The sequence below is a fragment of the Abramis brama genome (assembly GCF_963993115.1).
Source record: "Abramis brama genome assembly, chromosome: 12".
NCBI classification, from domain to species: Eukaryota; Metazoa; Chordata; class Actinopteri; order Cypriniformes; family Leuciscidae; genus Abramis; species Abramis brama.
Genome location: NC_139974.1, coordinates 32,053,743 through 32,070,083, shown reverse-complemented (window position 1 = coordinate 32,070,083; position 16,341 = coordinate 32,053,743). Strand labels below are relative to the sequence as shown.

Below are 16,341 nucleotides of genomic sequence, written 5' to 3'. Positions count from 1 at the left end.
CAAGAACAAGAGAGAACCAACGAAATATTAATAACTGATTATGTTGTAGCCTATCAATGTATGCTTTTTCCTGAGAGTTTTTGCATTGTAAAATAAAACCTGTAGCTGTAGTTTACCTATTTTTTTGCTAAATAAATATGTCAGATGAATACCCTAACCAAGTTTAGGGTTTGGTTCTTCGCTCATATTTAAAATATTTAAACAATATAAAATATTTTCTCAATATAGGCTAGCCTACTATAAATGAACGTGTAGTGTAGTTTTTGTATTAAAAACAAATTCACAAATCAATTATGTAACATGTAACATGGACATGTAACAAAGTACATAGGCCTACTTGAATAGGCTACTGTAGGCCTAGGCTACACTTTTTGAGTATCTGTAGCCTACTTTACTTAAGTTTTTTTTCTTTTTTCTGGAAACTTTTTACTTTAACTTCACTATATGTGAAAGACAAATATCGTACTTTTTACTCCACTACATTTCTGTCAAGGTCCTTGAGTAGATTGGCGTCTGACGTCAACCCCGACTTTCATTTCCAAACAAAATGCAACCCCTGCAACCAAAATCATCCCCTGACTGACGTTACTACTTTCTACTGAAGGACCTTGACAGAAATGGAGTAAAAAGTATGATATTTGTCTTTCAAATGTAGTGAAATTTCAATTTGGAGATTGACGTTAATCTGACATTGGATTCTGACATCAATCTGATTTTCATTTTCACAGTTGGGTTTGGTCTTCTAAATGTGAATTTTGTCATTGTTTTGGAGCACTCTAGCTTATAGATAACAGTAAGGCTATAACATATTCATACTAAAAGACAAAAAAAAAAAATTTTTTTTAAAAATTCATAGATTCATAGAGACCTTAAATAGGGCACTATTTGAGGAAACAGCCATTTGGGTGTCCGAAACCATTGTGGGCATTATTGAGTGCACTTATTCAATCCCACTACTGGAACTGTGTTCTAGAAATAAATGTGATATTGATATGAGGGTATGGGTGATTTCCGACACAACCAATATCTGATTAACGTGAATATTATTAGCCCACTATATATATATATAGTCTTCTCGACTAGCCTAGATGTCATCCTTTTTTTTTTTACCTGTAAATGTTTATATGTTTTATATTATAAAACATACACATAGGATACACAGAGCCCTTGAGTGAGTTCCAGAAGTCTGAGACCACTAGCAGAAGTGTTCTAAATTTTCTATTTTTTACAAATTACAAATCAAAGTCAGTGTGGTGTAATACAATTTTTGACACTGTGTTAATATTAAATTCTGTGTGTGTGTGTGTGTGTGTGTGTGTGTGTGCGTGTGCGTGGTTCAGGTAAACCCTACGTTAGGACGACAAAATGTCCCCACAAAGATGGCAATATCTGAAATCCTTGTCCTTGTGGGGAAAACAGCTTATAAATTATACTTAGTGGTATTTTGAAAATGTAAAAATGCAGAATGTTTTCTGTGATGGGTAAGTTTAGGGGTCAGGTTAGGGTATGGAATATTTGTACAGTATAAAAATAATTATATCTATGGAATATCTCCATAAAAAATCAAAACCAAATAGTGTGTGTGCGTGTATATGTGGATATATAATAAGAGTAACAGTAAATAAAGTAATTTGAATATAGATTCTCCTCTGACCATAAAATAAAAGCATAATGATGTGCTATAATTTTATTGACTTTGATTGGTCTTGACATTCAGCATGTGATCATGTATTTCACCTTTTCCAACAAAAATATAAATACATTTAATCTCACAGTAGAAGCACAAACACAGACAAAAACAAACATAGTGGTTCTCAACAACACAATTAAACATAATCACTGCATTACCTGCAAATGGCACAGAGTAAGCACCGACAGAAAAAAACAGAGTGCACAACCAGTATAGGCTCAGTAAATGAGGAGTGTTCAATGTTGGACCGCACATGCCCTCTAAGGACAGATTTTAAAACCCCTGAAAATCCTTAATTTGTAAACACATTAACCCAATAACACAGATGGTAAAACTGTGACTGCTTATTCAAAATAGTAATCTGCAGGCAGGAACGAAAAAGGAACTCTATTTGAAGTCAAAGAGGTTGCAGTCGATCTTGTAGTAAACATATGGATAATACTCTTGCTGGCTGAGATTCAAACCCGGGATGTCCATAGCTGCCTATAACACAACAAAAAAAGAACAAATCAGATGTGATTTAGAGATATATTCAGTTAGGTCTGTGGATCATGTAGAAAGTACACTAGCGTTCAAAAGTTTGCAATAATTAAGATTTTTAAAAATGTTTTTTAAGTCTCTTATGCTTGCCAGAGCTGCATTTATTTGATCAAAATGCAGCAAAACAGTAATATTGTGAGATATTATCGTGAGTAATAATATAATTTATTCTTGTGATGTCAAAGCTGAATTTTCAGCAATTCCTTCAGAACTCGTTCTAATATGCTGATTTGGTTCTTAATTGTATCAGTTATTATTAGTGCTTAATCCTCGCTGAATAAAAGTATTACTTTCTTCTTCTTTAAAAAAAAAAAACTTTCTTACTCCAATTTTTTTTAATGGTAGTGTATCAAAAAACAGTTTTCAACATTGATAATAATAATAAATGTTTCTTGAGCAGCAAATCAGCATATTAGAATGATTTCTGAAGGATCATGTGACACTGAAGACTTGAGTAATGATGCTGAAAATTCAGCTTTGTCATAATAAAATGATATTTTAAAATATTAAAACAGAAAACAGTTACGTTAAACTGTAATAATAGTACTCAATATTACTGTTTTGACTGTATTTTTTAGCAAATAAATGCAGACTTGGTGAGAATAAGAGACTTCTTTGAAAAAAAAAAAAGAGTAATTATTCCAAACTTTTGACCGGTGGTGAAACTCACATCAATAACAGTAGCACTGCTGTCCAAGTGTTTGTAAAGGTCCTGCAGAACTTCTCTGAGTTTCTTTACATTCTTCTTGCCGGGCTGCAGCAACATGGCCTGGAAATTGACTGGCAGCCCATACCTGTTAAATACAAACACGGAGGTCATATATCTGACAATCTACATCTCCATGTGAAACAGTTTTATACCCCACATTGTACCTCAAGACAGACTCTGTAAAAACCCGAAGTGCCTTGATGTGTATCCATGCGATGAAAGCCTCACTGAAGTTTACTTTAAGCCAACGTACCAAAGGACCCTGAGGTGCAGAAGCAGATTGACTGTTGTTATCATTATTTATATTTTTGTTTTCCTGTTACTTCAAATGAAGAGTAATCAAAGCTCTGGCCCTCTCAAGCTGGCTGTGATTTTGAGGTTCCTCATTAACATTATTGTGAAGGATTTTATAACGTTCAATAGTGAATAATATGTAGACAGCTGCACGCATACAAACTGCTTTTTCTTGTCAGTGGAGAGGCGAGTCAGCTCCTCTTTGTCTGCTTTCATCTCCTCTTCATTGTACTGAAAGTCACGCACCACGAACCTGAAAAAAATTCTGTAGCGTCAGGTCAGCTTCCCCCGACAGGCACTGATAGCAGTCTTATAACAGTATTTCATACATAATCTGGGGATATATTTACATTGATTCTTGAAATATGACAAAACTGAAAAAAGAAAAGAAAATTCAAAAGCATGATTCAGGATTTTAATATATGTAATTTTGATTATAAGTAGACACTGCCGTTCAAAAGTCAGTAAAAAAAATGTTTTATAGAATTTAATACTTTTATTCAGCAAGGACGTATTAATTTGATCAAAAGTACCAGTAAAGACAATTATAATGTTACAAAAGATATCTATTTCAAATAAATCCTGCTCTTTTGAACTTCCTATTCATCAAAGAATCCTGAAAAATGTATCATGATTTCCCAAAAACATATTAAGCAGCACAACTGTTTTCAACATTGACAACAAAAAGAAATGTTTCTTGAGCAGCAAATAAGCATATTAGAATGATTTCTGAAGGATCATGTGACTGAAGATTTGAGTAATGATGCTAAAAATTCAGCTTTGCCATCGCAGAAATAAATTACATTTTAAAATATATGAAAATAGAAAACCGTTTTTTAAAATTGTAATACAGTTTTTGACCAATTAAATGCAGCCTTGGTGAGCATAAGATACTTTTTTAAGTAGCATAAAGAACATTTAAGAATCTTAATGGCAATTATACAGTGTATATATATATATATATATATATATATATATATATATATATATATATATATTAATTATTCAGAGAGTTCAGACACTCACTTGTTTTCTCGTGCTTTTTGTTTGAAGTCATCAATAGCCTTCCTGAAGAGTGTGACGCTATACAACCCACTGTCGTGGTCTTCAAATAAAAGCCTAACAGAAGATGAAAACTCTGATTTAGGATCTATCACAGAGCAGCGCTTTCCCTGATTCAACGGGAGGCAACAATAAACTGCTAAGGACATATAAAACACATGTGAAGGGTGAACATTAAAATCAGTAATACAACAAGAGATCTATAAAGCCACATTTTGGTCTTTGGTCTACATTGTGATTTCTTTTAGAGTTGATTACTTCAGTTGCGATTAATTGTGCACATAAAGGAGTATTGGTGTGAGGCTTTAGACAAGTAATAAATATAGGTTACAGAAAGTACATAATTCTATGCTTAGGCAATAGAATTTTAAGACATACAAAGATGGTGCACTTGGCAGTTGGCACCCCTATGAATGGGAGAAAGTGCAACTAGCAATATGGCGGAATAAGTCCCGCCTTCTAAATAAAAAAGCCAATCAGTGAACAGGTTTGTGAGAACTTGATGTTTCCCCATTCAAAAACATAGGAGCTGTACTTGAATGACTGAAATAGACCTTATTCACAGCAGAGACATCTTTGATTTTTAACGGGAATGACAGCGAGGCTGTGAGGGATAGGCATACATCTCTTTAGTGGGTTGTACTGTTATTTAATGTGTTTTTGGATTGTTCTGCTGACGAAACACTGCAAAAATATCTTTCTAAGAAATTTGAGTTGACAAAAAACTCCAGACAACACAAGCCGTGTAAAATTACAAGTGATCTAGGAGCTTTATACGTCTTTTTACATAGGATACCATGATAACACGGTAAGTCTATCCCTCACACAGCCTCGCTTTTATATCTGTTATGGCACTGCACTGAGTAAGGTCTATAGCTGCCGTCAAGTGAAAAGACTTGCCTTAAAGGGATTTTGATTTTACTCACTTTGTAGATCTTGGAACAACCATTTCAGAAAGAGTCTCATATGCCTTCTGCCAGTCAGGATAACTTGTCCTTTTTAGGCCATAAAATGGACAAAAATAAGGTTTTTAAAATGTTTTTTGCAGTGATAACAATAGATATAATGAACGAAAGTTTGCACATTCTGAATTAAAGGCACACTATGCAGTTTCCGTTTTTCTCAAACAGCGACCCCTAGAGTCGCTGTGGAGTACTTGTATTTAACGTTACTGCCGTAAATACCACTCACGCAGAGCCGTCTCTGCACTCTTTCGACTGCGCTTTCTTCGTCAACTCTGCCATGATTCACGTCTGAAATGCGTGCGAGTGTCTTCCATAGAGGCCGCTTCACATGTTGTTGATGTATGTGACGTCGTGCCGTAAAGCAAGTCGTGATTCTCGCGAGATTTGGCGGGGCGCCACCTTTCAAACCTGCACTGCTGGTTTTGCCAGCGGCGTCCCCCCCCTGCTTTGCTATCAGGATGATTCACCCTACTACGAGTTCGTTTACCATCGAAATGATTTCGAAGCTGTTATATTAAGGTACAAATCTTGCATAGTGTGCCTTTAAAGGGATAGTTCACCCAAAAATGAAAATTCTGTCATCATTTATTCCCCCTTATGTCGTTCCCAACCTCAATTACTTTATTTATTCTGTGGAAGATCATTTTTAAAATGTTCAGTTCCCATTGACTTCCATAGCATTTTCGTCCACACTATGGAAGTCAATGGGAACCAAAATGCTTTTCTTAAAGGGATAGTTCACCCAAAAATGAAAATGTTGTCATCATTTACTCACCCACAAGTTGTTCCAAACCCACATGAATTTCTTTCTTCTGCTGAACACAAAAGAAGATATTTTAAATAATGTCGGTAACCAAACAGTTGATGGGCCCCATTGACTTCCATAGTATAGAAAAAATACTATGGAAGTCAATGGCTACCGTCAACTGTCTGGTTACCGACATTCTTCAAAATATCTTATTTTTAGTTCAACAGAAGAAAGAAACTCCTACGGGTTTGGAACAACTTGATAGTGAGTAAACAATGACAAATGTTTTAGTTTTTTTTGTGAACTATCCCTTTCACAACATTTTTCAAAATATATTCTCTTATTTACTGCAGAAGAAAGAAAGTTACACAGGTTTGGAATGACATTAGGGTGACTAAATGACAGAATTTTCAGATTTTGGGTGGATAAACTATCCCTTTAATGCAATGAAGAAAAGTCTTTACAAAGGAGCACAAATACCTAAGCTTGACTTACTTTGGAACGACTACAAGCAGAGTAATAAGGTATTCAGAATCTAGTATAAAATCATCCTTCTTGACTATATCAGCCAAACTCCTGGTCAAAAGACTCCCCCTAGTGGACAAGACATGTTATTATTTGACGTCACTTAAAAAAAAAAAAAAAAAATTAATTAAATGCTTAAAGAATGATTTAAAAAAAAAACATTAACAACAATTATCTTCTTTGTCATAACATAATACAACTTATGGAACAGATATTTTGGCTTCATTCTTCAACAGTGGAAGGAAGTGGAGACACGTCGTCCATCTTTTTTACAGTCTATGGAATAATGTCACACAGAATGTAAATTCCCACTTACACATTCTTCCTCTCCAGACTCTGTAGGTTTCCCTTTAAGCTATTATAAGCCGAAGCTCTGGCTTTAAGATCATTGTCAATCTGACTCACTTGCTATGAACAGAGAACCAAAACATGATGTTTAATGAAAGATCAATCTCTTTGTGCATATTAAAAATGATTTTAACATGCTTCACCTTGGACATGATCTCTGAGATGTTCTTAAGGGACTGTTTGATGGGATACTTGGCCATATCCCACTGGAACCGTGTAACATATGTCACCAGATCAACTGTATGGAAATAATTATCGATTATAAATATTTATAATCATATAAAATAAGGTTTATAAGATATGTACAAGAACTTGCAAATACGACTGACTAGACTATGAGCGATTACATAATTTTTCTTTAACAATATTTTATATAAATGTTAGTTTAACATTACTACCTATTAAATATCTGTATGTGATGTTGGTAGTAGTAGTTTACCATCAATATTGTGGTTAGTGTGTATTGAGGATTGAGTTCACTTGCCTCCATTGGCCAAAAGATTCTCCTGAACTTTATCTCGACTGTCTTCTAACACATCAGCCATGTACTGGGCCACTTTCTTCACTACACTGGAAAAATTAAATAAAAAAATATCAAAGCCACAGGGTAAATACAGGCTACATAACTATATTTAGAGAACTATAATGTGACAGAAGCTATAAAATGCATGACGTGAATTTGAAGGGAACTATGAGTTTGTACCAAAGCTGTGACAGTAATGCTGAACAAAATATTAAAGAAAAATAATCAAATTAATCAATTTTGACACAAAAAACAATCTCTTGTATAAAGACAAATATAGACATGAAACCTTTCTACGAAAGAGTCCAACTTGGCCAGATCATCTGACAGCCCTACAAGGACATCCAGAGTTCCCACCTGTTTAGAAACACCAAAACTCATGAGATAGAGGATGTCAAATCTATTAATATTTTAACTGAAACAGAAAATGAGGAGTAATTTACCTTCAGTTCAGGCATGTTGAACTTGTGGTTAGTGGACAGGTTGCTGGTCTGGGTTGTGGCCATGTTCATCTTGTCCCATGTCTGCTGGCAGGTCTTCTCTCCAGGAGCAGAGATCAACCAAAACTCTGTCATCATGACTTCTTAAATGATAACGGAAAGGCTCATAAAAACATGTAGATTAATGCTGCCTTCACGTGCTATCGGATATTTCCTACTTCCCACTTCTGTAGTCGTGATTACGAGCTCGTCACATGAGAGGGCGTTCATGTCCAATTTTGTTTTAACTAGGAAACTTGTATTTACGATAATTCCGATAGCACATGAAGACAGCACAAATTCTGGTATCAGAGACACAAAAATAACTGTCAAATAAAATAAACAGCTCTTTTCCAGATTTACCGTAAGAGCAAATTCACACTTCTCCATTTCATCCCATAAAAATGACCAGTCACGAGTCATTCCGCAATAATACAACGCATGGCTCCATCATCAGATAGGCTAAATGTGTCCTGCTCGTGTAGCTATTTAAAATTTGAATACATATTATTATTATTTTTATCTTAAATGTGTACATTAACATGGTATATACGTATACGTGACTTAGACGCTTCTATTTTTTTTAAGTCTGTAAATATTGTATGAGCAGCGTTTACGGCTGTCAGTCACGACTATGAAATTGAAATCATTTTCGGCGATACTTACCGATGATGTAGTCCCTTTAGTATACAACAAAACAATCTGATAAAACTGTAAATTGTTTTAATAAAGCATTGTTGAATACACAGTTAATTGAGTCGCTGTGTTGAAAACCCTTCAGACCGCATCACACTTCCAGTCAGCTGATCTGAGCTGAGCTTGTGTTTCGTTCAGTTGACAATGCGTTCAGGATGCGCAAAGTGGATTTTTGCACGGTTACTAAACTTTATTTCCCCCCCCCCCCCCCCCCCAAACTCTTAATACAATTGTAGAAAAAAATTAGATTATTTTTGACTAAATGTTGGCCTACTAAACCTTACTCGGTTACTAAACTTTACAATATGTGAAATTACCTCTTTTAATTACCATTTTAAACATGACTGTGCAAATAATACAAAATTTTCTTCAAAAATTCAGGCTGCACAAAATAAATGTAGGCTATTAAATGTTTATCACGATATGTATTCAATATGTTATTTAAGCACAGTAGGCCTACACAGTATCCAGATGATCCACCTTTATGTTACTACTCAGTTGATACAGGATAATGTGCAAATTCAGTTCAAGTCAATTAAAAATATACAATTTACTGTAAATAACATGATTTGCAGACAGTGTATGTGGTTGAATATATAAAGTGACCAACATATTTTGCAACGATTTACTGAAACAAAACAAGACCTTTAGTGTAGGAATGTGCACTCTAACAAGTTATTTGTCTGAAAATTAAGCTTTTTAGTCTGTTTGGGGAATTATCTAAAAAAAAAAGTTGGCAAACAAATTCAACCCAAAACCTTGAAATATGACCTTCACCCAGCAAAAGGCTATGAAAACAATTGCACCTTGTGCTTTGTATGTTTATGTATCATTGTGTACGGGTATGTTATGACAGCTTTGCCAGCTGTAAACCTAGTCATTATTGTTTTCTACATTATCAGATGAAATACAACTGATGAGTGCAGTCTTTGTTGACAGAGAACATATTAAAGAGAACACAACATTTTGAACGGGTTTTATACAGTATAACAACATACAATATGCTAGTTGTATATAAAAAATATACAATATGAATCTAAAAATAACAACAATGACTTCCATGCCTATATAATGACATAACTAAATAAAAAGGGAGGGGTGAATCAGAAAGCATAAGAAGTGTATTAAGCTACATAAACAGAACCCACGTTGGCCCATACATGTCTAAAGGAGCGCATTTCTCCAAAAGGAATTTGCTAATGAATCATAATTCATTCGTGAGTACAGATGTCCTCGCCAACCCCTTCGAAATTCGAATCCCACTAAGCGAAAGGCTGAGCTTATGAATATTAATCAGAGTGGGCTGGACTTTCTTGGAAATCCTCTCAGGAAACAACCAGTCACGAGCCAGTTACGTAACCTAATTAATATTCATAAGCCAAGCCTTCGCTGTAGTAGGACATGGTCTTAGGCTCCGCCCCGTGTTCTCTAACAAACGGCGCGCCCGCCTTCTTCCACCAACCATTTCTGAATCTGCTTGAGATAGACAGCAGCGTTCTCGTGTTCGACCGAGCCCTCTTACCCAGGCATATGGCACATAAAGCCTCTTTTCTTTCTTCTATTTGTGTCCCCACCACTCTTTAAAAATTCCGCCGAAAAAGAGAAGACGATTTTCCAAATCTTTCAGGCCGTTATCTCACGTAAGTACAGCGTTTGTTGTTGTTTTTAGTCTTCGTCCCGGAAAAAAATTCGCCGTTTGCTGTGAGGAGCCGTGACACAACATGGCGGTTGGCTGTAGTTGTGCTTGTTATACGGGCAATGGCAGTGCTCCATGAAGGACAACGAGACATGGATTTAAATCTCACATTTTATAAGGATTACACGCGTTTATTGGTATAAATAATTAGTTATCGGAGAATGACGGGTGTAGTTGGGTAAATAGTTAGTGAGCTGTTCAGTGGACCAAACCCAGGTGCTTACGACATGTCATGTCAGGTTATTGAATGATGAGTTACACATTAAAATATAGACTAGTTTACCTTGTTCTAAATAATTTCAGATATGACATTCATACATATGGTCACAAAATGTATTATACTTGCATAATTTATGTGAGTTAAAATTTTGTTTTCCTACAGAAACGCTTGTATTGGTAAAACATTAGCCTACCTCATGCCCACAACACACAATGTTTATTATACCATAATAACACTATATTACCACAACTTTCTACGCCTTAGTGGATTAGTATTTATTATACTTGAACAAGTTAAAATCTATTTCTTAACCAATTAGTAAGGCCATATGAAACAATTAAACAACAGATTTTTCAGCAAAGTTTTGATCATGGCCCTAGAAAGTCATGTATTAAATATGATACAGTAGGTTTTATAGGTTAAGGCGGTGTCCACATGAAGAAACAAACACCATGACCTCTGACATATGTTCAACAAGTTCATTTATTGATCCCATGTGGGAAGATGAAGATAAGACAGTGTTGTTTAATGCTTAAAAATGAGAACACAGAGTAACATCACCCAGGTCAAGTACAAAGTACAACAGTAAATAAGCAGTGACTTGACAAAAGCGTTATAGCCTACAAATAAAGTGATGCTGAAAATCTATAATGCACCTGTATTAGAAAACTGGTTGCTTGTCTGTGAAGAATTTTTTCAGAAATGTTCTAACCTGTCCGGCTACTTTTATTTTTTTGGTTCTAATATATAACAGTTTATATTATCCATCAGCTGCTCTTGTGAATCAAATATTTATACACCTGTTTTTGTGACTCCACAGGGCTCCCCACTCTCTCTGCGAGTGTATAAGCGCTACCCAGAAGGCCTAGGGGAGGCCCTCTACCGCGAGCTGTTCGACTTCAACGCTGAGCCGCCTTGGGATCCTAGTTGATAGCGGGAGAGGACCATCTCCCACCTTGTCCATGTGAGTACCTAAATATTTCACCCTGCTCCTGAAGTAGCAGTTATAGACAATTACATAATAACATTATTTATTTAATTGCACATAAAAATCTGTGTCTGCACACACCCAACTGTAGTGGATTGTTTTTGGTTTTACGTAACACTATTGGTAGATTATATTTAACACCTTTGCCCCCCATTCATACTGCACAAATCCATTGGTAATACCATCAAATACTTCATTGTGCTTCAAAGCCACAGGGATTTATTTTGATTGGGTCTGAGTAAAAAAAGTAGCCTGTAGGTCACATTCTTAAAGCCTATGTGTTGTCGTCATCTTTAAAGATGGACTCATGTGATACCTTCTCTAGCTATGTGATTAGTTATCCGTGCTTGTTGTACTTATTAGCCTTGTTGCTGTTCTAGAAACCAAATTGAGATTAATGAAGAACTTCAACTTCCTGTTCAAAGTTTGCTCATAAAACACTGTGTTTGGAAATATGTGGGTAGGTGTTGTAATTGTACGCCTTGACGTCAAGTTTTGTCTGAAAGCGCAAGGTTATTTGAATGTTATGCAAGGTTTTGTTATAAAACCGTTTGTTTTCCCTTAAACAGTTTGTTGCATACCCAGAATACCCCAGCGGCTCATTAAACTCTCTATGATTGTCGGATTTGCGGAATACGGTTGAGATGAAAGGATTCGTTGATGCACCAAACTACTTTATAGAACTACTTGAGGGAGGAACGACCCTTGAAGATGTTATCGACAACCACGTCTATGAACAAAATCTGGTGAGTTCAGAAAATTGGTTGTCAAGTTGCATGATGAATGTCTGTTTAAGTTAAGAAATAAAACACTGGTGTTTTTTCATTGTTTGATCCGATTTTGTTCCTCAGGCTGAAAAAAATGCATTTGTTGTGGCCGACCTTGGGGCCCTAATGCGACAGCATGTCCTGTGGAAGACCACTATGCCCCTAGTTCGACCCTTCTACCCGGTCTGTTGTAACAGCAGCCCTGTAGTCATTGAAGTCCTGTCTGCACTTGGTGTTGGTTTTGTCTGTGCAAATAAGGTAACATTTACATTTTTTCTTACATGAAGATATTAGAAAGATCTCAAAACATATATTTTGAAACATCTCATTGGATTTTGAGGCACATTATCTAATAGAAATGTATTGATTGGTTTCAGGCTGAAACCATATTGGTGATGGATCATGATGTCCCTCCTGAAAACATCATTCTCTCTGGAGTTTGCAAGCAGCTCTCACTCATTAAACACGCTGCCAAGACCGGCATTAACTATCTGGTGTGTGAAAATGAGGCAGACCTTCGCAAAATTGCCCGTGCCCATCCTGAGGCCAAGTAAGTCCTTTAAACCTATACACGTACACTACAGTTTAAAAGTTTGGGCTCAGTAAAAAAAATATTTTAAATAATGCTTTATTCAGCAAGGATACTTACATTGATCAAAAGTGACCGTAAAGACATTTATAATGTTACAAAAGATTTATATTTTACTTTTCTATTCATCGAAGAATCCTGAAAAAAATGTATCGTGATTTCCAAAAAATATGAAGCAGGACAACTGTTTTCAACAATGATAATAATAATAAGAAAAATTTCTTGATCACCAAATTAGCATATTATAATGATTTCTGAAGGGTCATGTGGCACTGAAGACTAGGGCTGTCAAAATGGCTGAAAATAATACTATATAATACATAATGTTAGAATTGTATTCGAATATAAAAGGCATTATTTCAGTTAGGAGAAAAAAGTTTTTGGCTTGTCTCCTGAGGCCACAAGAGGGTGAAAGGAGCAAAATATTAATGCATCTCATTAAATTGTTTATTCAAAGCAATGAAATAACATGACTGTCTGTAAAAAAAACATAGTTTAAACTAATGTTTATAAATCAAATATAACTTTGTAAATTGCATAAACAATTATGAACAGAACAGCATCTTGTAGTTTTGCATTATGCTTTGTTTGATATAAAGAACCGAAGCATTGATCACACACTTTTTGTTTAAAAAAAACATGAGATGGAGTGGAATGGGGGAAACGCATAGAAATATAGAAAACAATAGAACAGCAGGGCAGAAAATGCATTCTGTGTGGTTCATACGTTCATACGGTTTTGATGTAACCGAGATCTTCTTCATATTGTGCATATAAACACAATAAATGCTGTCATGTTATCCCTAATTTTATTTTTCATGTAATATTTTTTTAATATTTATGAAATTCTCCTGTGGCACCGTTCTTGTCTTAACAGGCTTTTGCTTCAAGTGTCTACTGAAGCACAGGTGGAAGAGGCGAGTGTGACCATTGGTTGCTCCCTGAAGGGCTGTAGACACCTTCTAGAAATGGCCAAGGAGTTGAGTGTAAATGTGGTTGGAGTCACGTAAGTGAAAGGATTTGATCACCATGAATCTGCTATGATTTGTTTTTTAAGAGTTTTTTAAAATGGGATATTTTTTGCAGGTTCCAGGTACTAGCATCATGCAGAGATCCCCAAGCATACACCCATGCACTGTCAGACGCCCGCTGCATCTTTGACATGGGGGTCAGTTTTAAGAGAATTCAATTTCGATTTATTAGTTAATTTCATGTATCTATTGGAGTGCTGAGTCTTCCTTAATTCTACAGAAGGAATTAGGCTTTGACATGAACATCCTAGATATTGGTGGAGGATTCAGTGGTTCTGAGTTTCAGTTGCAACAGGTACAGCAAGCATGCATCTCATAGTTTTTATTTTTTTTATTTCATCCAGCATAGATGTTACTCTAAGCTCTTCTTTTATGTCTGTTTGATTAGGTACATTCTGTTGTCAGACCCCTGCTGGAAGCCTATTTCCCCTCAGCGTCTGGAGTGAGCGTCATTGCTGAACCAGGGAATTTCTTTGTGTTTTCCTCCTTCACCCTGGCTGTCAATGTTATTGGCAAAAAAGCGGCATGCCGGGATCTCCTTAACAGCACACATGGTGAGCCTCATCATATTTGATGCGTATGCCACAATATACATCTGCCTTATCTTATATTCTCAGTGTCTTTTGCACTTTCAGATGAGCTGACCCCAAATGACGAACCAGAATTTGTGTATTACATGAATGATGGTGTTTATGGAACTTTTGTTGGGAAGTTGTTTGGAAATATCATCGCCACACCCTCTGTCCACAAGGTAAAAAACATGCATGCACCAGAACACATGCATAATATTTGTACCAGTTACTTGAGGTGTTTAACCCGGATGTTTTGTGTATTTCAGATGTCGCTCACCCTTGATGAGCCTGTGTTCTCCAGCAGCCTGTGGGGTCCATCGTGTGACCCACTGGACCAGGTGGTGGAGCATTGCCTGCTCCCTGAGCTCGCTGTTGGGGACTGGCTCATTTTCAGCAACATGGGGACAAGCGGTCAGGAGGGCCCAGCAACCCTCAGCGACACGGACCAGCCACCTGTGTATTACACCATCTCCACAGATGACTGGTGATTATGATCACATTTCATTTGACCTTTTGTGCTTTTTGCAGACTGTTTTTGTCATCCCTTTTTCATTTCACCCATTCTAAGGAGTGATTTTTAAAGGCTGTTTTTTCCTCTTTCCTCCAGGTTTGAGATGCAAGAGGCTGGGATTTCTCTTGATGACACCATGAAAAACCTCTCTTTGGTCCAGTATGGCTTGTAACGGAGCCAGACTCTGTCCACTAACCACTGGGCATGTGAATTGCTTGCCGAGTCAACATTCCATGGGTGGAAAAATTCTATTCGACTTGATGTTATTGGTCAAAAACTAATTGATGGACATTGTTACCTCAGTTTCTCACAATTACAACAGGCTCACTTTCCCTTTTGCTCAAAAATGACAGAAAACCCATATAAGATAACATATGCAACAAAATGGATGACTGTGGAGATGGCACCCAAATCCTGGGTTTCTTAAACACCGTTTACATAAATGTTCAACTAATTTAATTTGTATTATGTATACATATATTGATATAGATGATCTACTGACAGTCTTGTAAATGAGTTGTCTGTACAAGATGCATTTGTTTCAAATCATGATAGATTTTAGATTCTGCACAAATAGGCCATGACCCTCAGTGTGTGAACAAGTGTACATTGGTTTAGCAATCTGTCCTTGTTCTCTCTTTTTTGTTTTCCACCTTCTCTTCGCTCCTCATGCCAAATTATGATTTCCTAATTACATGTGGTGCGTCACGTGACAGTATTTCCAAAGGTTGTTATATATATTACATAGTGCTCTATGGTAGAGTGTGCTATAATTTGCAGTGTCCCTTCAAAAGATTTTGAACCTTCTGCCAGGTTGTTAGTAGAAGGCAGATGTAAATTGGTCTCATGTTTTCCCTATTGTATATTTTATAAAACTAGAAAAACGGCGTGCCGTTATGACTCTGCTGATAACCTGCTTAGAGATGACATTTACCTCAAGTTACAGCTAAAATACAAGTTTCACCACAAACAGATTAAATACTGCAAGGCACTAGTTCTCAGTCTAAAATGGAAAAGTCAAATGGTGTATATTTTAAATTCATGTTATACCTCGTGTGTCTAGCATGGTGTCCAAGTTTGATTATAACAGCTCACGGTTTTATAAAATCACACCCCTTAGTAATGAAATATACTTTTGTCTAAGGCACTAATGGACCATTGCCTGGTTTTGACTGTAAAATTGTGCTTGTAAAAGTGATTAAAATATTAATTTAATACATTTCTGAGCAAATACTATCGAGTAATTTTTGTCTCAATTTTAAAATCCTGTGTGAATTAATTAAACTGCATTACAAAAGGCACCAATATTATTATTATTATTATTATTTTTTCATTGAACTAGCTGGCGGCTGGTTTTATTTTACAGTAATTTTACCTTTAATGAAGAA

General features: G+C 36.0%; 2 protein-coding genes across 3 annotated transcripts; one reads left to right on the top strand and one right to left on the bottom strand.

The window, feature by feature from the left end:
• Positions 1 to 1,672: 1,672 nt before the first annotated feature.
• atp6v1c1b (ATPase H+ transporting V1 subunit C1b) lies at positions 1,673 to 8,736 on the bottom strand. Of its 2 annotated transcripts, none has more exons than XM_084130453.1 (13): positions 8,550 to 8,736; positions 7,848 to 7,987; positions 7,694 to 7,761; positions 7,366 to 7,451; positions 7,025 to 7,119; positions 6,850 to 6,941; positions 6,504 to 6,602; positions 5,222 to 5,290; positions 4,260 to 4,352; positions 3,393 to 3,486; positions 3,104 to 3,201; positions 2,901 to 3,024; positions 1,673 to 2,173 (listed from the first exon to the last, which is right to left on the bottom strand). In XM_084130453.1, exons 2-13 carry the CDS (start codon positions 7,980 to 7,982, stop codon positions 2,078 to 2,080), a joined length of 1,149 nt encoding a protein of 382 aa, XP_083986579.1. In that variant the 5' UTR covers positions 7,983 to 7,987; positions 8,550 to 8,736; the 3' UTR covers positions 1,673 to 2,077. The 2 variants fall into 2 exon arrangements, with proteins under 2 accessions (XP_083986579.1, XP_083986580.1); XM_084130454.1 differs by having other exon boundaries at positions 7,848 to 7,984; positions 8,550 to 8,687.
• Positions 8,737 to 10,038: 1,302 nt separating this feature from the next.
• On the top strand, positions 10,039 to 16,172 carry azin1b (antizyme inhibitor 1b). Its single transcript, XM_084130239.1, has 12 exons — positions 10,039 to 10,219; positions 11,316 to 11,459; positions 12,053 to 12,229; positions 12,335 to 12,508; positions 12,628 to 12,800; positions 13,717 to 13,845; positions 13,926 to 14,007; positions 14,091 to 14,165; positions 14,259 to 14,424; positions 14,506 to 14,621; positions 14,709 to 14,926; positions 15,050 to 16,172. The coding sequence occupies exons 3-12, from the start codon at positions 12,128 to 12,130 to the stop codon at positions 15,123 to 15,125; spliced, it is 1,311 nt and encodes a 436-aa protein (XP_083986365.1). The 5' UTR covers positions 10,039 to 10,219; positions 11,316 to 11,459; positions 12,053 to 12,127; the 3' UTR covers positions 15,126 to 16,172.
• The last annotated feature ends 169 nt before the right edge of the window (positions 16,173 to 16,341 follow it).

Bases quoted from the DNA above. Each gene is read 5' to 3' on its own strand.
- atp6v1c1b (XM_084130453.1), bottom strand. From the start codon at position 7,982: ATGATGACAGAGTTTTGGTTGATCTCTGCTCCTGGAGAGAAGACCTGC. The intron at 7,762-7,847 runs GTAAATTACTCC...GTTTCTAAACAG, and splicing joins TCAACATGCCTGAACTGAAG to GTGGGAACTCTGGATGTCCT. The intron at 3,487-4,259 runs GTGAGTGTCTGA...AATTTTTTTCAG, and splicing joins CAAAAAGCACGAGAAAACAA to GTTCGTGGTGCGTGACTTTC.
- azin1b (XM_084130239.1), top strand. From the start codon at position 12,128: ATGAAAGGATTCGTTGATGCACCAAACTACTTTATAGAACTACTTGAG. The intron at 12,230-12,334 runs GTGAGTTCAGAA...TTTGTTCCTCAG, and splicing joins ACGTCTATGAACAAAATCTG to GCTGAAAAAAATGCATTTGT. The intron at 14,166-14,258 runs GTACAGCAAGCA...CTGTTTGATTAG, and splicing joins CTGAGTTTCAGTTGCAACAG to GTACATTCTGTTGTCAGACC.